The 23510-nt window shown below is 47.3% G+C and overlaps 1 protein-coding gene across 2 annotated transcripts in view; it reads right to left on the minus strand.

The window, feature by feature from the left end:
• Camkmt (calmodulin-lysine N-methyltransferase) overlaps positions 1 to 23510 on the minus strand; it is a 383042-nt gene that overhangs the window by 4848 nt on the left and 354684 nt on the right. For both annotated transcript variants that reach the window (XM_087552977.1, NM_001134463.1), the window contains 3 exon segments: positions 22211 to 22285; positions 14858 to 14921; positions 1408 to 1539 (listed from right to left, as the gene is read on the minus strand). In XM_087552977.1, the coding sequence (XP_087409103.1) occupies positions 1408 to 1539; positions 14858 to 14921; positions 22211 to 22285 (271 nt within the window).

Below are 23510 nucleotides of genomic sequence, written 5' to 3' on the forward strand. Positions count from 1 at the left end.
CCCACACCTTCGCTCTCCTGAGCTGTCACTGAGAAACTAAAAGCATCTGTTGTTCTGAAGCTCGAGAAGACGACAGGATGTCAAAGCGGCATCAGCTGACCCCAGAGTGCCAGCCTGACTCTAGGAGAAGGCCACCTCATTCCTTTAGTTGAAGGTACTCAGGAGGCCAGGAGAGACACTGCTCCCATCAGGTAACCCCTCAGAGTTCTTCCTTTTGTTCTGGGGAGAGGGTAGGGAGGGGGAGCATTATTCTGGAGAAGCAGGTAAGATGTGAATACCTTGCCAGTTGGTTCCTATTTTCCGAGTATAAGCCGCAGGTCCAATTCCATCAGTGAGAGGACGCAATTTAACTTCCAGTTCACGAAGCACCCTCCACTCCCACCCCCACCCATAAGCTAAATGGAGCCCTAGAGACGCAAAGAAGGCAGCCCATTTCAAGGAAGTGAGACTCAGGGTCCTTTCTCCTGCTTGGAAGATCTGATCAGTTTTGAATATGACTTTCCAGTAGCTGACTTATTTCAACATTATATCACGCAGTAAAGAATGCTATTCCCGTTGTCCCAGGAGAAAATTAAAGTCAGGCTTTTTACTTTTCTGCAGTCATACCTTGCGGAAAAGCATGACAAGCCAGAGTCTCTCACCAAGGGCGGGTGAGCTCAGCAAAGGGAGACTTCTGTAAGGGCCCAAACATACACAGGAAGTCCGTGTTAGGCTAGTCCCAGTGACAGGCACCAGCAACGTGAGAACCTTAAAAACTTTTCCATGAAATGCTGGCCTCTTGGTGCCCTATATTGCCCTATGCCCATAAATAATAAAAGGCTGATAACACTGCTTTATGTAAGCAGGCTTAGAACTCACTCTCAGATAAGTGCTTCTGACCTAAATCTTGTAGCGCCTCAATCTGACATATAACCTCGCAACTGTGAAATTCTGTATGAGATTTAACAGTCTCAAACTGTCAACTGACCCAGCCATAAAGCAAGCAGAGATAAAGATTTACAGTCCGACATGATACAATTAGACATCCACCTTCTATTTATTTCAGTCCCGCTAAGCATTTAACCGACTTAAAAGTCGAAGGTTTTTCATGAAAACACAAATGCATGTTTGTCATTCATCCTAAGCTGCCTCCTCTTGCATCGTGCAAATTAGTCCATTATGAATGAAAAAAGATTAGTTTGTTTCAGAGAAGGGGTAAACAGGAACGATTTCTGTAAAATCCTCGTAGACACGCAAAGATAAAAGATGGGTTTAGCACACAAAATAATCAGATACAAATGGCTGTCCAGAAGCAGCATACCTAAAGAATACTTTAATCAAATATTTAGGTTACCTGCCAAAAAGACCATGATCTCTTCAAAATGCAACTCGGATTAAAGTGTTATCTTGCACAAGCAGAGAACTAACCTTGGAGTGGAAGTTTGAAATGCGCTCATCGTAATTTTCATGTCTTTGGAGGGAGAGACCGGCTTTTTCTGCTAGATTGCAAAACTGGTTGAAAGTATTCCCTCGGCGTGGGGCAAATACCAATGCTTTCCCCTAGAACATTAAAAGAGAAAAGCACACAGTTGAAAACTGGGAGACAACCAAACACAACGGACGCCAGTCAAGGTGTTCGTCTTCTCCTCTCAGGGACAGACATGCTCTGGAGACATCTAAGCAGGACAGACGCTCACGGGAAGAACTGTTTCAAGGGCAGGCCCAGAAAAGAATATTTCACACTCAGGTAGCCATGCTATGTTGCATTATTTTTAATTAACGTCTACATAATAAAATGCGAACAGAAGCTGCTCTGAACAGCATACGGTATATCAGACCTAACGGTTTAAGCGATGGCTGTTACAGTCTGGGCGTCTCCCGTTACTCTTCCCCACCTACCCACACAGTCACTACACAGCTCCAGAGCTTGTCGTAACCAGTTCGTAAACGTGTTAATCCACTATGCCCTGAAGATGGGGTGCCAACCTACTCTCCCTGGGGTCAGTGACCACAACCCATGCCGAAGCGCTCTTGTCAGTTCTGCTCCCAGGTCTTCTCTATGACTCTCCCGGTCGGGGACGAGGTGCTGAGACTTAGGGTTCCAACTTCGGGGGATCCCTGGGAAAGGCCCACATGGGAACAGGACAACTCATGTCAGCGGTCAGATGAAAGTGGGACCATGCAGGCGGGTGGGCCTTTCTAAACAGCCACATGACCTGAAGTCTGTGTCATGAGGAGAAGCTGACTAACACAGACACTGGGCCCCAGCCAGTGTGACAGGACAGTTCGTAATGACTCTTGACTAATAACTGCTTACGTGTTAATTCCACTCCCTCCCCTAACATGCATTCAGAGCAGCCCGGTTTCCCGACCTTATTTTCTCCCCACTAAACAGAAACAGGCCCCTGCATGCTTCTGTGTGCTCCATGCACTCCAGGTTCTGAGAAAATTATTAAATGCATTCCAGTTCCTTTTTTTTTTTTTTGGTTATTGTTAGAGGCAGTGTCTTACTTACCCAAATTTGCATTGGTCTGGCCTTTACCCCCTGAGGTCTAGAGTTGCAGGTGTGGGTTACCATGCCTAACTTAGTCAAGTTCCTTATGACAGAAAGTTATCACTCAGACCTACTAGGCATTTGCTAGCGTGTGTCAGACATGGGCTCAGCACTGTACACACATCATCTCTGTTCTCTAGCCCCTGAATGTATTCTTAGGTCTCTTTTAAGGATACTCAGAAAGCTGGACAACTGGCCTTGGGGCAGAACCCAGATTTGATCAGACGCTTATCCAACTGAGTCCAACATGGCTGCCTTTCTCTCGATTCCATAGTGTCCTTACTAGACACAGTGATGACAGTGACAGCTGCCACCACAAGAGCTGCCTCACGGGCCTTCTTCAATCCCTTCCACACCCTTCTCTATGACCTTATAAATTAGACGTTGTACTTTACGGATAAATAAACCAGCAGGGTAAGGTTTGGGAAATAGTAGGGGCAGAAAGAATCGTGGACTTAAACCGTGGATCCCCTCCATCAGACAGCCATGGCATCTCGGGACAGCCAGAACCACTATTCACCCAACAGAGAGCCGGGAGGGGTTCTGGGGTTGGTTTCGTCTGATCTCTTAAGACACAAGAACCTGGGGTCGTGGGCTGACCTGCTGAGTTTGCTCAGCCATCTGATGGGAAGAACCAAGTTGCATGGCCTTTTTTGTTTTTCCTTCCAGCGAGCTGTGAGGCTCAAAGGAAGAGAATGTAAAAATAATTTGAACAGCAAGGCTATTCAGACATAAGATTGGGCAAAATCCATATTCCTCATGCTATAAGAATCCTCACCCCACCCCATCTACCTGCAAGAGAATCCAGTGACCCGCTGCCCTGGACTTCAAGCGTGCTTCCCATTGTGTTTACGTAGACACACACACACACACCCAGGCACATAATTACAGCAACACCAATCATGCCACTACACCTAAGGTTCTGTCAGCTTCTCCAACACTAATTGCTATTTTCAGGCAGTTTTCAAACTTAGCAGCAAAAATTCATTTTTATGTGAAACTAGATATAATACACGGTCTCAGCAGGAGAACAGGAGTCTCCTTTTTTTTTCCCCAGGGAAAGGTGGGGGGTGGGGTGGGGAAGGAGGGGATTCCAGTCGGTCACTTCAGTTATTTCTAAGGATTGGTTGCCATGCTAGAGTTCTGAATAATGTAAGTTGTTTCATTTTGAAGTCACCTGCAAAGACTGTCACACAGTTAGAGCTGAGGAGTTGGATTTTTACAGCTATTATCTGAGCTATATATCATAGCATTTCAGGGTGACAGCATTCTTGGGTGAGTTGGTGTTTGCATTCACGGAGTGCACACGTCCCACATCCCATTCACTGGTGGGTTGGGCGTGGGTGGTTAGGCTAAGAAGCATTTTCTGACTACACATAATTCCTCGGCCTAAGGCTCAGTTTATCACCTACCACTAACAGCTATATCCAGAATAGTGGCCCCTCCCCTCGCCTCTCCGCCACCACCATCGCTTTACCTTTGTTCTTAGTACTTATCGTCAGACACACACTATGCCCTTGTTTGCTATTGCCGGACTCTCTGGCTGGATTGCCTGCTCCGTGACAACAGGGGCTTCCTCCGCGCCTAGCAGATAGTAGGCCCTCAGTCAATATTTGTTGAAAGAATAAACTAAATCCAGGTGCTGAACAAGAGGAAGAACACCAGTCTGGGAACCTGAAGGCCACACTCTATTGCTTATTCTTTTGAACACATTTTCCCCAAGGGACTTTTCACAGATGCCAGTTCTAGGGCGGGATTACAGAGGGCACCTAACCACCCAGTCCAGCACCCATACCTAACTACTCAATCCAGCACTCACACTTAACTAACCAATCCCGCATCCACACCTAACCACCCAATCCAGCACCTACCCCTAACCACCCAATCCAGCACCTACCCCTAAACACCCAATCTACCACCCATGCCTAACTACCCATCCAGCACCCACACCTAACTACCCAATCCAGCACCCATGCCTAACTACCGAATCCAGCACCCACGCCTAACCACCCAATCCAGCACCCATGCCTAACCACTCAATCCAGCACCCACACCTAACTACCCAATCCAGCACCCACACCTAACCACCCAATCCAGCACCCACGCCTAACTACCCAATCCAGCACCCACACCTAACCACCCAATCCAGCACCCACTCCTAACCACCCAATCCAGCACCTACCCCTAACCACCCAATCCAGCACCCACGCCTAACTACCCAATCCAGCACCCACGCCTAACTACCCAATCCAGCACCTACCCCTAACCACCCAATCCAGTACCCACACCTAACTACCCAATCCAGCACCTACCCCTAACCACCCAATCCAGCACCTACCCCTAACCACCCAATCCAGCACCCACACCTAACCACCCAATCCAGCACCCACACCTAACCACCCAATCCAGCACCCACACCTAACCACCCAATCCAGCACCCACGCCTAACCACCCAATCCAGCACCCACACCTAACTACCAAATCCAGCACCTACCTAACCACCCAATCCAGCACCTACACCTAAACACCCAATCCAGCACCTACCACTAACCACCCAATCCAGAACCTACCCTTAACTACCCAATCCAGCACCCACGCCTAACCACCCAATCCAGCACCCATGCCTAAGTACCCAATCCAGCACCCACACCTAACCACCCAATCCAGCACCCATACCTAAACACCCAATCCAGCATCCACACCTAACCACCCAATCCAGCACCTACCCCTAACTACCCAATCCAGCACCCACGCCTAACCACCCAATCCAGCACCCACGCCTAACTACCCAATCCAGCACCCACGCCTAACCACCCAATCCAGCACCCACGCCTAACTACCCAATCCAGCACCCATACCTAAACACCCAATCCAGCACCTACCCCTAACTACCCAATCCAGCACCTACCCCTAACTACTCAATCCAGCACCCACGCCTAACCACCCAATCCAGCACCCACGCCTAACTACCCAATCCAGCACCCACGCCTAACTACCCAATCCAGCACCCTCACCTAACCACCCAATCCAGCACCCACACCTGACTACCCAATCCAGCACCCATGCCTAACCACCCAATCCAGCACCCACTTCTAACCACCCAATCCAGCACCCACACCTAACCACCCAATCCAGCACCCACACCTAACCACCCAATCCAGCACCTACCCCTAACCACCCAATCCAGCACCTACCCCTAAACACCCAATCCAGCACCCATACCTAACCACCCAATCCAGCACCCACACCTAACTACCCAGTCCAGCACCCACACCTAACCACCCAATCCAGCACCCACACCTAACCACCCAATCCAGCACCCACACCTAACCACCCAATCCAGCACCTACCCCTAACCACCCAATCCAGCACCCACGCCTAACTACCCAATCCAGCACCCACGCCTAACTACCCAATCCAGCACCTACCCCTAACCACCCAATCCAGCACCCACACCTAACTACCCAATCCAGCACCTACCCCTAACCACCCAATCCAGCACCTACCCCTAACCACCCAATCCAGCACCTACCCCTAAACACCCAATCCAGCACCCATACCTAACCACCCAATCCAGCACCCACACCTAACTACCCAATCCAGCACCCACACCTAACCACCCAATCCAGCACCCACACCTAACCACCCAATCCAGCACCCACACCTAACCACCCAATCCAGCACCCACACCTAACTACCCAATCCAGCACCCACACCTAACCACCCAATCCAGCACCCACACCTAACCACCCAATCCAGCACCCACACCTAACCACCCAATCCAGCACCTACGCCTAAGTACCCAATCCAGCACCCACACAATGAAAAGGAGGGAGCTGGAGTATTGGTCCAGAGTTAGTTATGCTTTTTAAAATGTTTTTCCTTTTGCTGAATGCAGAACTCTGAGGTGTGGATTCACGTTTAGGACGGTGATAGCACACCATCCATCCATTCAGTGATGTCTACCAGCCTCTGCCCCACACTGTAATGAGTGCTTCTAAAGATGAGCACCCCAGTGTCCTCAGGGGAGCAGGGAATGTCTGTGGAGAACTACAACCGACAGATATTCCTTACAATTTGGCTTCAAAAAAATCAAAACAAGAAAAACAATATAGACATAAAGTTAGCATATTATCCTAGGAAAATCATTTTCAATTCACCAAGGTGTAACTTCCGAAGCATTCAGCCTCGGAATCATCTTTAAAACACAGAAGGAACACTTGGAGGAATGGATCATTTGACTGATGGGCAGAGATTCGAGGGAGTTCACTTATGCCGAGGGAGAGGAGAGACGTTCCACTTGGCAGCAAAGACACAGTTGACACCATGCTGTTAAGGGACCAGGCTGCTTCATATTCCGGTGGCAAAATAAGGGCACTTCAGAGTCATCTAGGAAAGGAATGTGCCACTGAACTACCTTTGCCCCTCCTCTTCCAGGGAGCCAATTATTAAATACTGATTACATGTTTAAGTACATGCCTATTTTTGATTATTTACCTGGTTTCTGACATGCAGCCTTTGCTCACCCCCGCCCCCCCATTCCTCTCTCTCTTTCTTTCCTGGCTTCTCCCCTCCCACTAGTCTGTCTGTCAGTGACCCCAGGCTTCTACCTACTTTTTCTTCCTGTTTGGTATAATTCTAGGCAATTGCACTGAAGTCCTCAGCTTCAACTATCGCTTAAACACCAATAACTTCCAAGAATATAATAGAACTACAGCGTTCACCTTTGTGAAGGGTCCACACCCCTCGTTCTGGGGGCCTACTCGTCTCTGCATGTGCGTGCTCTGAAAATATCTTTAACCCATTCTGTCTAACGTGGAATGTAAGCCTTAGCCCCAAACCTTACCTCATCAAAGTCAGCGCACCCAGCGACACACACACACACACACACACACACACACACACACACTCACACACACTCACACACACACACACACTCACACACACACTCACACACACTCACACACACACACTCACACACACACACACACACTCACACACACACTCACACACACACTCACACACACACTCACACACACACACTCACACACACACACACACACACACACTCACACACACACTCACACACACACACTCACACACACACTCACACACACACTCACACACACACACACACACACACACTCACACACACACTCACACACACACTCACACACACATACACAGAGCCAAGAGCCCGTGTGTTGTGGTGTCTCCACACTCACTCCCAGCCAGAAGCCTAGGAACCAGAACACTGCCTGTGTGTTCTTTCTTTTCTTTTCTCCTGTCCTTCTGCTTCCCTCTCCTCCTCTCTCCTTCCCTTCTTCACAGACCCCCACCCCACCCCTTTGTTTTTACCCTGTAAGGGCTGGGACTGCAGGCACACACTGCCACATCAGGTAAGGAGCTGACTTTCAAAACCTCATTGCCACCCCCACCCCCCACCTTCAAGTGTGTTCTGCACTGCTTGAGGGGGACCTTAGGGACAAAAGGAGACCAGGGCTAGAAGCATAGTTTTCCCTTCCCTTCCCTCCCCTTACCTCCCCTCCCTCCCCTTCCCTTCCTCCTCCCTTTCTTCCTTTTTGGGTGCTGGCTCTTGAACCCAGGGCTTTGTGAACGTGCTCTAGCACTGAGCTGCACCTCAACCTTAACTTTCATCTCTTTAACTCTTTAAGCTGTTGAGACAGTTTGACGGAAGAGTCTTTCCAGTGACATGAGGATTGGAAACCCCCAAGATGGGTTCTGACTTCTTGGGATGGCAGATGAAGCCCCATGTGACTGTATCTACAACTCACTTGGACCTCTAGTCCAGCGGAGCTCATCATGGCTGCCGTGTTCGTCCATGCAGCTCCTTGTCTGTAAACTTGCAAACATTCCTCAGGCCACAGTACCTCTCCTACCTCCACTGTTTTTGTCTGTCCGGTGGGTGAGCTGTTACTCATCCCTCAGCACCCAGGCCAGATGCCCCACCCTTTGAGGCCTTTTCTGACTTTCTCTGGCCTCTACAGTCTATGCCTCCCAGGCAGTCATTTCTACCCCTGCCTCCTCAGGTCGCCATGCCTTTGCTCTCGTGTCTCACACCATGTGCACCTGCTTGCTTCCTTGGGGTAGGGTTGTACTGTTTCTTCCTGTCTTCTGGCCCTACCTCTGTACTGAGCATCCAAGAGCCATGCAGACAGTGAACATCGCTCTACACCTTTAGTTCTGTTACCTCATACTGGCTGAGGCCATGCAGAGGTGGGTATGCGGTGCCCCCCCCCCCCCCAGGAACTTTGCTTTTCTGATTCTCCTTTATGGTGATCTGGCCCGTTTGCAGTATTTGAGTGACCCACCCGCTGCTCATAAACATGTAGTGGCTCTGCATTCTTTCCCTGAGAAGGTCTCTTCATTGCAGTTCAGTCAGCTTCACAAAATGGTTCCCCAAAGGAACGTTTTAGCTTCGTTTTCTGCCTCTGCCCAAGCTCCAAAGTAGACGATACAGCCAAGCCAGAGTGCATTGCAGGCAAACAGTGTGCTTTCCACTCTCCACAGGTGAGCAGCTTCTGCGCTCCCTCTGCTAGAGATGTGGCTCTCTCCCTGGTTCCTCCTGAGAGGCACAGCATGCCCCTCTGATGCCTCTGAGATCAAGCTGCAAACAAATGCCACTTCCGCAAACCTCCCAGGGCCACACAGTCCCCCTGCGCTTTCTCCTAGCTCCTCACTCCTGATCTGGCCTTGCTGAGTTAGACTTGCCAGCCACACCTGTGTGACTCTCTGCTGCTATCCTGACTTAGAAGGTTCCTCAACTCCAAATTCTCACCTTACACTCTGGAGCACAGCACCCAGCATGGTTACTTAGAAGTATTTCACGAAACAAAACCATCAACCTGTGACTGTGGCCAACTTGTGGCCGCTGGTAGCCCAGAACCACTCTGAATGCAGCCCAACAGAAAACCCATAAGCTTACTTAAAAGATTCTAAGAAGTTTTTGTTAGAGGACTGGATCGGGCAGCTCATGAGTGCGAATTCTGTAGATGACAGACAACTTCATGTTGCGATGTCAAAAGAGTCCAAGTAGCACTCGGGAGTAGAATAATAGAAAAGCCCAGCATCATCATGGAGAACTTCCTGTGCGCCAGGGTTTCCTTAGAGAGTCTAGGCAGACTTGAATGTGCCACATAGACCAGGCTACCTGGATACACCTGTATCTTAGAACAGCTCACTTTCTACTGAGCACAGATATTCCAAAGCTTCATAGAGCTGGTAAGGACAGCACCAGGCTAGCTGTACTTTGCACTGAACAGTATGGGTGTTTCACATCACTACAAACAGAAGTTCAATTCTGGGGAACCCCAGAGTTTGTACCTCGTGCCTTGGTGTGCTGGGAAGAGTACACAGGACTGCACACGCTGAATCAAGGCCCTTAGAGCTTCTCGGGGCTGGGCCCATTTCTACCCTGAGCTGAGCAAGGGAAGGCTGAATAGCTCCTCACCAAGAGCTGGTGAAGACTTGCTAGGCCTCTGACCTGGCCAGAAGGAGTCGCCTATTGTGGTTTGGAGCATGGCTTCAGTCATCAGGGAGCCCCCACTCCTCATGCATGGCAATTTCCCTGAGACAGGCAAAAAAAGATGTTTTGTAAACACAGATGTTTAAAAAAGGTTTACTTATTTTATGTATATGAGTACATTGTCTTCATGCACACCAAAAGAGGGCATCGGATCTCATTACAGATGGTTGTGAGCCACCGTGTGGTTGCTGGGAATTGAACTCAGGACCTCTGGAAGAGCAGTCAGTGCTCTTAACCGCTGAGCCATCTCTCCAGTCTGAGAGATTAGGCTTTTAAAAAGAGAGGAAGGCAGTCATTAAAAAGAAATGGGTCAGATGGTTTCCAACTACAGGACTTCCTGGACATAGGCAGGGCTCCTAGGATCTTGTGGCTCCTGGTTTTGAAGACGGTTATGTGAATTCAGCAGTGACACTTAAAGGACTATATTATTATTTTTATTGGTATTATTGTGTGTACATGTGTACACACACACACATGAGAACATACATTAGAGTCAGAGAACAACTTTCTGTTTGTTTTTTGAGATATGGTTTCTCTGTGTAGTCCTAGCTGTCCTGGCACTCTCTAGGTAGAGCAGACTTGCCTTGAACTCACAGAGATCTGCTTGCCTCTGCCTTCTAGGTGCTGGGATGACAGCCATGGCCACCTCTGCACCCAGGCTTTGTTTATTTGTCTGTTTGCTTGTTTGTTTTTAAGGACAACTCTCTGGTTTTCTCCTTCCATTGTGGTTCCTGGGGACGGAACACGGGCCTCCAGGCCTGCATGACGGGCACTTTGACTTGTTGGGCGGTCTCGCTGGCCACAGTGGCATTTCTGAGCTGCGGACAATTGGCAGCCAGTTGCACAGGGACAGACAGCCAGCTGGAGTGCTATCTGCATCGCCTCCTTGTGGCGTCCCCACAGCCTGGCCGCCCTGGCGGGCCTCTGGGACACACAACCCCTTTAGAGGGACATTAGCGGGTGTCATTTATTGTTTGTCAGTGCTGTTCAACGTGCAGGCTGCTCTGGCCAGATTTCAAATTGCTTTCGGGTCTTCTGATACAGGACATGACTGTTGTCACCGACTTTAGGGAACATGGCCTTAAGCAGACACCCCATCAATCATCAGCAAGGAGAAAACATTCACCAGCAGGGGAGAGACGCTGGTTCTTGGGATGAGTAAAATTTACCGATACCATTTTTTTTAAATGTCTCTCTTTTCTAGAAAGTTCCTCATAGCACTTGGATGGAAGCCAACTGCATATGTATTTGTTTTTTTTTTTTTTTTTTCACCCAGAGTTGGAAAAAAAAAAAAGACTGTTTCGGGCTGGTGGAGTTTTTAACTCCCTGATGGAATCTCAGGCCTGGTGACCCTGCAGGCTCTGGGTCTGTCCAGCTGAGGACCCAGGGGTTAGGCTTAGGTTCAGACACTGGGCTTGGGATGAGCCTCTGCCCACGACCCTCCTACCCCCATCTATTTCCCCTCATTTATGATTGCTCTATTTAAGAACAGAAAAGCAGGGAATGCTTCCTCTTTCTCTGTTTCTAGACCCTCTGACCTCCAAATAGTAATCTAGTCAGGTTTGAGACCAAGTAAAGACACATCTCCTAAGTACAGAGCTTGCTTCTTCCTGCGGCCTGACGCGGAGATTATTTAACTCTCGCGGTTGTAGCCCTGGCCCTTTTCCGACCTAGGAGGACTGTATGTAGTAAAAAAGGGGTCGCCTGCACCGAGTAGGCAGTGCCCCTGGGACCAGTCAGGTTCTGTCGTGCTGGAGGCTCCTGTACAGCGGAAAGCAGCAGGGGCAGATGGGCATGCGCAGAGATCCCTGGTCTGGGCAAGGAAATAGGCCTCCCCTCCCTGGCGGTTTTTCTCAAAGCCCTTGCTTGGCATGTGCCTCCTGCACCTCGCCCCTAGTGCAGTCAGAAAGTTTAGAAACTTTCCAGTCTCTCGCACCACAGTTAATTGGCTTCTCTCGTTGTACAGAGAAGAAACTGAGGTTTCCAGAGGATGTGACCCCTTGCTTTCCATTTCCGGAGTCTAACTGCACCTGCCCTGGTCAGTAGGACTGAGGGCCCCAGAGCTGACAGACCTTCTAGGAGTGTGGGCAAACTCTTACTTTCCCCTTGTTGGGGACAAACGGGGCATGACAGGAGGCCCTAGAGCCCATTAGTACTCAAATTGACCTGACACTCAGCTTCCTACCAGCCAGGCCACCATTTCTTCTTAGAGCCACTGTCTCCCATGTTAACCCCAGTAGCTGGCAGAGCCATAGAAAAGGCCAGCTACCATTCCATAGACTTACTGTCTCGGTTCGAAGTCTAGGCAGGCCATACCACACAGTCCAGGCTGCCCTCAAATTCATGACCCTGTTCCCTCCGCCTCCTGAATGCTGGGCTTATAGGCAGGCACCACCACATTCCAGCCGTTACAATGTCTCTTCCAGGAGATCATTCTGGGGACTCTTGCTCAGGCCCCGAGAGCTTGCAGTATCCTATGTTGAACCACCAGGGGCTCAGAACCCACCAGTGTACCCCCATCTTATGTCTGTCTCTGGCGGACATCTTCATACGACGGGCCACAGAATCACGGAGGAACTGTCTAAGGTCAAAATAAACCTACGCTTAGCTTTAACTGTAATGCAGCCATTGCGCGTGATCTTAGTCTTGAAGTATGACAGTCTAGTCAGTGGGGAAGTCCATTGGAAGTATGAGGGTCAGCCTGGAGAGCTTCCCACAGTGGGAAGCCTCAGTTCACCAGCCTTGGATCCTTTATTGCCTGGTCTATGTGATTTTCTAATCCATGTGACCTTCTAGGATCCAATGAATAATAGAGGTCCTGGTTACGGGTCCCCTGCCTCTACAGACCTGAGATTCTGAGGGACAGTTTCAATAATCCATACCCTATCCATTATTTCAGACTTCCTCTTGACAGTGGGCCTCCAGACTTTAAACCAGAACACCCAGTGGCCTGCTGCAGCGTCAGCAATCCTGTGGGGCACCTAAGGAGGGAACCTAAGGAGGCTGGGTTTGGCTTTAGCCTTCTGCCTGAAGCCTGTGGAAGTGTCACCTGCTCCAGGCCTTGGCCTTGGCCTTTTCTGCCATAAAGTGAAGAACTGGCTGTCAGTCGGGGGGGGGGTGCTGTCCCGGCTCAGAGGGGGCTGTGTGGAGCCATACTTCAGACAGGGAAGAGCATGGTTCAGGGTTTAACAGCCATGAGAGAGCCTCGAGAGATTCCAGTCCACTCTGCACTTAGGTCTATTCATAGCTTGGGCAGTTTTCTATTGTAAGTCATGCAAATCTGCTGCAAAATGGAGTATTTGCCACAAATAGGCTTTGAAGGGGTGTTGGTGATAGTGAAGTACTGTTTGTGCCATGTGAGACCCCGGAGTCCTTGACAGCATTGTGTTTATGTATGAGACATTTTCATAGAGGCTTTGCACCCAAGCATCTCAGGGCCCTCCCCGAGAATCTTGGTCTTGCAAATACTTGCAAGCATCCTCCAAGGCTAACGGGGGAGATGAAGAGGCCCAGAAGAGGCTCAGCGTCCCTTCTGCTGCCCTCAACTTGGGCGGCCTCCTCCATGTGGCAGCAGCCAGCAGCAGCTTGGCACATGTCCCTTCCTTGCCTCAGGACCTACTTCCCACTTCAGAGGCAGAATCGAGAAGGCCGATTTAATTGAATTGATTGCCACTTACAAAGCGTTACTCCTCTGAGAGGCCTATTTAAAGTTTCCGAACTGGAGAGAGATAAGGAAATAAAAGGCAATAGTGTAAAAGCAGTGGATGGTTATCAAATTGCTCTGGGAGCCTTCGGTGTGAGAAAGATATAAAAGAAAGATTGAAAGGTATTAGTCTGTATGTCTCACTGAGGTCACAAGGCTAGAGTCTTTCACAAAAGACTTGGGAAACAAAACTTTAGAAAACACACAGACACGAACACACACACAGCGGTCATATCAGATAACTTGGAGTTCTTATCTTCCATTACACTAAGGCCGTTAGCCTATTTTAAATTCCTGTGGCATGGCAAAGAGTCTTACATACTTGTAAGTTTTTTTTTTTTTAATGCATGAGCTTTAAACTCGTTTTCTTACTTTAAATAGAAGTATATTAACTCTCCGTTTAGTCTACAAGACCTCCTAGCCTAGTATAACAGCTCAACAAAATAAGAGTGGATACAAACTCTGTAATTTACTCACAGGCATAAATGGATATATAAATGTAAAAATGTGCACAATATTTTATACCATGCTTGGCTTCATTGTGACCTAATATTTATAATATGTAAATAATGGCCTCCTTTTAAAGCAAAGAACTTTTAATATACAGATTCATCTGGAAGTCCTTTTTTTTCCTTTGATATAAACAGAAATAAAAAGAAAAAAGTGAGCTTACACAATAAATACCCAACGACAAAGGTTACCACTGAAGGGATTTAAAACGACAGAAGTCAACATAAAAATTTCAATATCATAATTCTACTTTAATGTGAAGATATTGTTATCAAAGGGAAAGAGTCCAGAAATTCTTTGATAAAAATCATCTCCTACTATCTTTGAAGCCGTTTCATTTATTTTACTACCCACGGTGTTCCTTATCAGAAGGCCAAGGGTAAGAAGTTTCCTAGTTATGATTAGAAGAGAACCTAACAGATCAGAAGACCCAATTGAAGTTGGACATAATAAATATTAAAGTATTACATGACATTAATCCCACCATTCCATTGCTCTTCCCATCTTTGTGTGCAGACTAATTATTCAGTAGCCAGCGTTCAGGAGAAAATAGAAACATACTTACTGAGGGCTGGAGTAATCTCTTTATTGCATCAACAAGGCTGGCTCTGTACTGGTCCAGGAACAGGCTGCCATTGAGAAGAGAAGAGAATCCAGATTAAACTGGGCCTCCAAGCCTAATGACACTGATGCTGATAAGTGCCAGGCTAATTACATGCTTACACAACACCAGAGGAAGACTGCTCCCATCCATTCAAGGTCTTGCTGGGGGGACACTAAAGGAGATACTGTGACCAGAGTTATCCAATGACTGTCAAGCTGTCAACACCAGAGTCCATACCTGACTGTGCTGTGTTAATGCCACGGGGACAGATTTTGTTAAAAGTGTCACCTGGTGGAGACGGAGCTCTTGGTACTTCCTTTTGTTAGAGCCCAGTGTCCAGTAGACTAGAGGTGCCCACCAGTACCACTGTGAGGCTGCCCTTTGAGAGCAAACGACAGCCCCAGGAGCCCACTCAGGCGATGCGAGTGAGGGCCGTGGTAACTCGAGGTTTCCTTCCCTTCGCCTCCAAGTTGATTCTTTCCTACCTACTGCAATTTCTCCTTCTCCTCCTGGTCTTTGTCTTTGTGTTTTGCTGTCTGTATGATTGAGCTACTCTGACCTTATTTTCACCACATCTTCTCAGACAGGTTTGGAACAGTTTCTTCATCTAAACAGATGGATCCAAGACTTAAGTGTGGGTCACCCAGCAGTTGGTGGCAAGTTAACTTCCACAAGTCTATGGCTGAATGTGTCCCCTCTACTGACCTTTGAGGTGGCCCGTTTGGTGCTGTTTAGTTCTGCCATGGAAGATACAGAGTCCCCTAGAGTCCTGCTAGAAGACCCAACATGCTAGACTGATGTGCTTGGCTGACCCCGTGGTTCTCAACCTGTGGGTCTCGCCCCCCTCATGGGAGAATCAAATGACCTTTTCAAGGGGCTGCCTAACATTGTTGGGAAACAGGTATTTACATTATGATTTATAATAGTGGTAAAAAAAGAAGCAACTGAAAATCATTTTACGGTTGGGGATCACTACAACATGAGGTCCATTAAAGGTCCGCAGCATTAGGAAAGTTGAAGACCACTGTCCTAGACTCTCAGACTGTGAGCTATATCGTCGTTCTTTACAAATTGGTTGGTCCTCGTATTCCCTTGTAACAGCATAGGCTTCGGTGAGATGTCTGAGTGTCTATGTAAGCCAAACAAAGGTTTCCCATGGGGCTGTGCTATGGAGGAGCAGAAGCAGCTAGTGCTAGAGGGACACAGCGCTGAGTTCCCCACCAGACATCCTTTGGTCCTCACGACATCTCGATGAGGGCTCTGGGCACAGCTACAGTCGTCTGCCAAGACAAAGCAAGGCTTCCGGACTGTGTCAACTCCACCGACTGGTGGGGGCCACTTCTTTCTGAGCTCCATATTAGGATCCATCGTTCGGTGAGGACGAACGCTGGAGTTCAGCATAGGTGGCTGCATCTCTGAAACGGGAATGCTGGCCGTTGGTACTGACGGCTGTTGTTCTCCCTCGGATAACAGAAGTGGGAGTGTGTGATTCAGGTTTAATGAAGTTCTGGATCTGACCTTTCTATGTGATCACGGGTAACGTGCTGTATGTAAGGCCTCAGTTTTCTTGTCAATAAAGGCCCACTTATGTGGCTGTGGTGGACATCAAATTAATATATGTTAATTCACAATCATTGTGTATTTACGCCATATGAAGGGCAATATTATGCACTGGGGCTAAGCTTTAAATAGAGCAAGCTCATCTCCTAACGGATTTTCATTCAGAGTTCATTTAGGCTTCGAGGCTCAGAGTGTAGACAGTACCGTCTCCACCACCTGAAGCTGCTCATCGAGGTCCTCGGAATGGAGCAAGTTTACATCCAGTGTCTGTCTCAGTGATCCCACATAGCTTTCTCACAGGCCTTGCTCAGGGCTACTGGTCTGTGTCAACATTTAGGTAGGATGTTTGCCCACACAGACGCTCTTCCAGTTTGATGAGTCTCCCCTTTAGAGGAGGGAGCAAGAGCTGGGCATGGTGGGACATCAAAGGATGATCATGACTTTGAGACCAGTCTGGGTTACTGTGTCTGAAGGTAGGAGGGAGGGAAGGAGGAAAGAGAGGGGAGTAAGAAAGACCAATCGATTCTGAAGTAATCGACTGGACCCAGGGCCTTATACATGCTAACAAGCCCTCTACCACTAAGCTATACCTTTTCTCCTGCCCTGGAAAGGTGCTTTGAGCTACAGAAACATTGGCCAGTGAATCTTCTGATGAGCTACTGACTGTGTGAACTCCATTCCTACCTAGCAACCAGGGTAACCTGGGAACTCATTATCTTTCACCAAGTTGTCTCCTTAAATCCTTGGACAAAGAATATGCTTAATTTAAATGCTGCAAAAAAGTTCCACTAAGTCCTGCTAAACGGTGATTCATAATCACTAAAGACTGTTAGGAAGCAAATCAGATTGGAACCATGTCTTTTACAAATCATGTTCTTCGAGACACTTCCTCCCGTTCTTTAGGGAGGTTAAATCATTTCTGCAGTTTGCTGTTGTTGGAATATTGACTGTGTTGGTTATGTCGGTGGATAAGAGACCTACAGAAGCCCTCTGGCCAGCTGGATGCACAGCAGCTCAGCAAAGAGCTGTTCTTGGCTTATTTCTGCACTCCCGAAGAGCTGGTGAGACTGTCTGAAAGTGATGAACAGCGCGCACTGCCGCCAGCTGAGCCTCCAGCGTGCCCTTACAAAGCACTCTTCCCACTGTGCGCTCGAAACGGTGACAAAGAGGTTAACATCACAGCAAACTGCAAAGTGCAGCTGTAACACCCGGAACGCATTGCGAACACAGTCATTTCAAAGGTAATGGCATCTACCCCATCGTTCCAAATCAAATTTCCCAAAAGTAATTCTTGTAGGCCTCTGAAAGATCTTTATTCCAAGCTAGCTCACTTTTCTACTTAGCTTCCATGCAGAATTCATAACGCTTTGTGGGGTACGTCATATGAGCAATTTCAATGTGCTTTAGTGGGAGTGATATGTAATCTCCTGAAAATTCACCCCTTAAATAAGTCCTAATGGCTCGGAGAACAGCAGTAGCTTAAGTGGATCTATTTAAAAAGGCTGAGTGGGTCAGTGATGGGAATGGAGATACCGTCCAACTCGCCCTTTAGTCACGGATCAAAATACCCTGACAGTCCAGTTTGGCCATTAAAACTCTCTCTCTCTCTCTCTCTCTCTCTCTCTCTCTCTCTCTCTTTCTCTCTCTCTCCTGCACACACACCTATAGGCCATTGCCTGTGGCAGCAACCATCGCTTTGTTCCACTGATCTGAACCAGATTTTCTGACAAAGGAGAGGTGAATCCTTCTCATCCTCTCCCTAAGAATCCCGGCTGTACGCAGAGCTCGGAGCATGGACAGTCCTCCTCCTAGAGAAAGCCATGTGTGCAGAGCATCAGCAGACAGTCCTTTCTGTCAGTCCGCACAGACCCCTATGCAGTCTCCATGGTGAGACCTGATGCTTTAGACGTCACTTTCAGCGGGGGGACAGTCTCTCTCGGCTCTCAGGAACCTACTTTGGAGAGCATGACCATGGGGGCTCTAACCTCGCTTGGCTCTGCCCCTTTAGTTGTGAGTTCTGGGCTCTTCTTTCCACAGAGACTGAGGCTTCCCAGGTGAGGTAAAAGGGTCGAATACATTGGAGCTAAGCCCTTTCCACGGGCAGGGATGCTGAGCTCGGAGACCAGGAACTTTTAGAGCCCATGGTATTTCCATTTGAGGGGGGGGACTTTCTCACAAAAACAACTTAAAAGCCAAACATTTCTTCACCATTTAGAAGAAAGCAAAAAGAACTAGGGGAAAGAAAGCCACCTTTGGTACCTGAGCGGTGTAAACATCCCTAGGCAACAAGCAAGGCGGCTGTAAGGGTAGGGAGGGTAGCAGGCCCCGGTCCCCGCTTCCACTCCTGTCCCAGGCCTGCAGCTTCAGACACATAGACACAGTCATCCAGTCCCACGAGCCACAGTGGGTGGCATTTCATGCGTGCTTTTTAAGCCTTGTGACAATTCAAACCCACAAAGTCACTTCTGTATTTGCAGAACAACAAACTGGAGAGCCATCGAATGGTTAAGATAATGGACGCAGTCACTGGACTGAAAGAAAGAAATCTTACGTTCAGACTCTTAGGCGCAGTCTGGAAAGGCGGGCTAAGAATTAGCAAGCGCTCGCTCTTCCTAAAACAGCAAGGACGGGCTGGACTGCATTCCTACAGAAGGAATGCTTTTATTAAACTTAACAGTGAATAAGCCAATGGAGGAATGTAATAGGCAGGTCTCCCCACCCCTGTTGTTGAATATTCTAATATTTTGATGTTTGTTAATAGTGCCCCCGTTTTTTGTAGGGGTGACTGTACCTCCATGTTTCTCTCTGCTTAATTCAAAGTTGACATTTTACAAGTTATTTAGGAACTGTTGAACCATGAAACTATTTTTCATTGTCAGAAATGCTGAGTGGTGAAATAACGACTAGCTTCACAGCTCGCCTCTTTATTTTATAATCTAGCCAAGTGACTAAATTTGGACCGGGAGTAAGGGACTGTCTCCTGGGAAATGAGTTCTTTCCCCCCATTGCCCACAGGTTTATGAGCATTTGAATGTAAATACAGGAATGTGTGAATGGTTTAAGAACATAAACATATCACGGCTTGCCGTCATCATGTGCATTTTACTGGAAGCGCGGTGTGGGTTTGGAGCAGGCTGGTGAACGGGGCTTGTTTTCATGGAAATGGGATCAAGACGTGCCACTGGTTAGCCATTCAGTGACTTACACAATGCCACCCTTGCTGGAAAGGCCTCAGTAAGAATTTAATCCATGTACCTAGCATTCACACTTGAGCTCATGCCTCCATTCCTGTGGCCCCCCTCCGGATCTCATTCGCTGACTGATGAAGGGTGGTGTGTGACTTACTGGGATCTATTCAAGTGTGGCCCTGCTTCCTGGCATTGACTATTCCGGGTTTCATCGTGGAGAATAGTTCCACAGAGAGCTATCTTCCACCCCTTTGCCACTTCCTAAATAATCCAGTATTGGTCTGCTTGCCCCATCGGACCCGCATCATGCAGTAACTTCTGTGGAACAGCACAAACCAACTGGATGTAAGGGATGCGTGGAACCCACACGCACTGCCAGATGTACAGCGTGGATATAACACACCACTGTACTTTCCAAGTTTCTAAGCAGCTTACCCATCTCCCTGAGTATGAAGAGAGACCATCACCAAAGCATTCCTTTTGGAAATACTATCAGCAGCCCCCGTAAGAGTAGTTTAATGTTTTACATTTACAAATGGGAAATTACAGACAACCTGACGTTCTGACACTTAGAACACCGGGGGGAAAACTTAACCGGCGACTCATGCATAGAAAAAGCCATTTATAAATGAAGCCTCGGGCATTTACTTCATCTGAATCCATAAATAATTCTTCCATGGCCACAAGATGTGTGTGTAAGGTTGGACTGTGTTATATATCTGTAATGAAAGCCTTCGACCAATATGTACTGTGTTTATCAACTCTATAAGACCCTGTTGTCAGTTAGGTGGGGAAAGGACTAGTTTTTAAACACATCGTGCTGGTATTTTTAACCTAACTGAGAACATTAATCAGGAGGAGCTTAACTCCTGCTTCCTCTGCTAGTTCCTCTGTCACAAATAGGATGACACGGTGTGAGTGTCCACGGTACAAGCATGACAAAGCTGGGCTGTTCTGATATTTGTGTGCTGGACGATTTAACTGTAAATCTCTCGGCCAGACCTGCCTCTCCCTCATCATCAGAGCCCATCGGGTGACCTGCATCTGAACCTTCAAGAAGACTCTGCCCTGGTCCCTCTTCCTGCTGCTCTCTGAGCTGACTCTCTTGCTTAATCTGATCTAATCCTGCCTGAATTCTCTTCATCTGTGCGATGAAACCTGGAGGATCCTTTCTCGTACTGGGTGAGGAAAGGCATTTACTAAATTACTTGGTAAAATCACGTGGGCTGCTTTGAGCTCCTTTTTGCTTGGATGGGGGAGTAACAGCATGCTTGGAGGCGTGCTGTCAACGATCAGACAGAAATCTAGGTTTCCCCATAATTGGAAGGGGAGGTCAGCAATCTATGCAAGGAAACCAACATGGCCCTGGAAAACGGGATTCTCAGCTAGAACAAAAATTCTCAGTAGAACAAAATATTTCTGTTCACTGCAAAGTACACACACACACACACACACACACACACACACACACACAGAGTATTAGTAGTGGTAAGGGAGAAGAAGGACGGGATAAAAAAGCAAAGCTAATCTCAGTAACTGTGGTGGGAAACTTGTACACTGGAAATTGTCTTTCAATAATGATAAGGCTACATTCTGGAAAATGTATGTGGTTTCCTCTGGCTGAAGTCTGCTCTGGGTTCTGGATCTCGGGCTCAGGTTCATCAGTGTAACACAAGTTTGGCATGGGAACTCATTTTCGAATCTAAAGCATTTGCTATTATGGTGAAACTACAGGTAAGATCTTCCCCCTCAACAGACAAATGCCTGCTCATGGCCCATGGTTTCCACAAGCTGCAGTAATTACTCAGGCAATGAAGAAATGCGCCGAGTGAGTGGAAACAATGACAAAGGTCTATACGTAGTTATCCTGTGACTTGAGATCCGACTCCCACTTATAAGCATGTAAGGTAGATTGGGCTAAGGTGCAAGACAAAATGTGTAGGGTATATTTATTTTTAAAAAAATCAGACACCTGGCAGAGGTGGGCATTAGAATAAAATGTGAGTATGTAGTCTTTGTGTTCACTGTAACTAAATACCAGCTTTGAGTGCACTGAAAACATTAGTTGTCAAATACACTTTTAAGAAAGGCTGTGTCCCCCACGCTACTCCACAGATGTGTTTATCTACCAGGGAGTACATATGTGTGCACACACGTATATCTCCTCATATCGATAGTCAGATCTCTCCCAAGAAGTAAGCTAATTGAGATGTTTGTGTTGATAAACTCCTTTTTCTCCAGACTGCTCCTCTCTGAGCCATAATTATTTGCAATTTGCCTAAGTCGTCCATTTATGGATACGTCAAGCATGAAACAGAGGCAATTCCAGAAAATGGAAATGCTTCTGAAAGTCAATCTTTGGGAAATAATGTGGTAGAAGTTACTGTGTGATAGAAGACTACCTTCTAACTGTCACATGGAGATGAATATTAATTTGTTGAGGTTAAGGTGGCTTTTGTGCTTCATTTGTTGACTTGGCTTAGCCGTCAGCAAAGCAGTGCAGACCAATTACTCCAGAGAAGCTATTTTTTCCCTAACAGGAGTTTTATGATTTTTATGTACTTACCAGTCAGCACACATAACAATGTCAAAATGTCCTTCCAGTTGAGAGACATCTGTCTTATTATCCCATCGTAAAACGCTGGAGGAGAAAAAAGATTTTAAAAATTATACTTAGGGTATTTTTTTTAACTTTTGATTTTGAGCTATTAACATTATTTTTTGTGGCACTTGAAATTATTTAAAAGGTATATACAAATTATTTCAAAAGATAAAAAACCCTAGGATGTAACTGTCTTCTGTATTTTATTTTGTCTTTAAATGTAGAAGAGGAAGAATTCTCTACTGAAATAGGAGAGTTGAATTTTTGCTAGGTTTTGTAGGTTTTTGTAGACAAAGCAGAGCATTACCTTGGTGTTAGAATAATTCCTGACCCTTACCAATAATGGTGGGAAACGTGACATCGAAACATTCTCCATCCAACTGGAATATGAATTTATAAAGAAATATGAATTTATAAAAAAAACCAAGTCATGTGAGATTTACTGTCCCATCTTGCCTGCCACCGTCAGTCACGTTTCTTACTGATACAATAAACGGTGTGACTAGAAGGGAGGAGGAACTGCCCTCCTGTATGTGGATGACCTCAGGCCGTTAGTCCTCTCTAGATCTCCCTATGGACAGTCTCCAAGAGGAGGCTCAGAGAGGAAACCTCGCCTCAGTAGCAACAGTAGACAGATGCCTTGGAAAACTCCAGCACCATACCGGAAGCCATCTGTGCTGTGTACTCTCCTCAGCTGAGAGCAGTGAAGATTAACATTTTGTTGTAATAAAGCATTTCTAAGGGTGTTTCTTCCACACACCATAGCTGTGACTTGTGTTACTGTTTCTTAAGGAGATTTATTTATTTACTATGTGTACACAGTTCTGCCTGCATGTGAGCCTGTAGGCCAGAAGAGGACACAAGATTCCATTACAGATGGTTGTGAGCCACCATGTGGGTGCTGGGAATTGAAGGTCCTCTGGAAGAGCAGCCAGTGCTCTTAACTGCTGAGCCACAATTTAGAAAATGTATTTAGAAAGAACACACACACACACACACACACACACACACACACACACACACACACACATTTCCAAGATATTGGCCAGTAGCAACAGTGACTAGTCACCAGTCATTAAAGAAGATGGACACATAAAATACTCCACAGTGTGATGCTCTGGAGGAGATCCTGGGCCGCGGTAGAGGAAAGAACTGAGCGAAAAGCCAGTAGTTTTGGAGCTAAACAAATGGAATCCAGGGACTGGGGAAACCTGAGTGGCCAGAATGGAGGACCATAGAGAAGAAAGCTGTTAAGAGAACTCAG

This window comes from Rattus norvegicus, chromosome 6 (genome assembly GCF_021556685.1).
Source record: "Rattus norvegicus strain SHRSP/BbbUtx chromosome 6, alternate assembly SHRSP_T2T, whole genome shotgun sequence".
Lineage (NCBI taxonomy): Eukaryota > Metazoa > Chordata > Mammalia > Rodentia > Muridae > Rattus > Rattus norvegicus.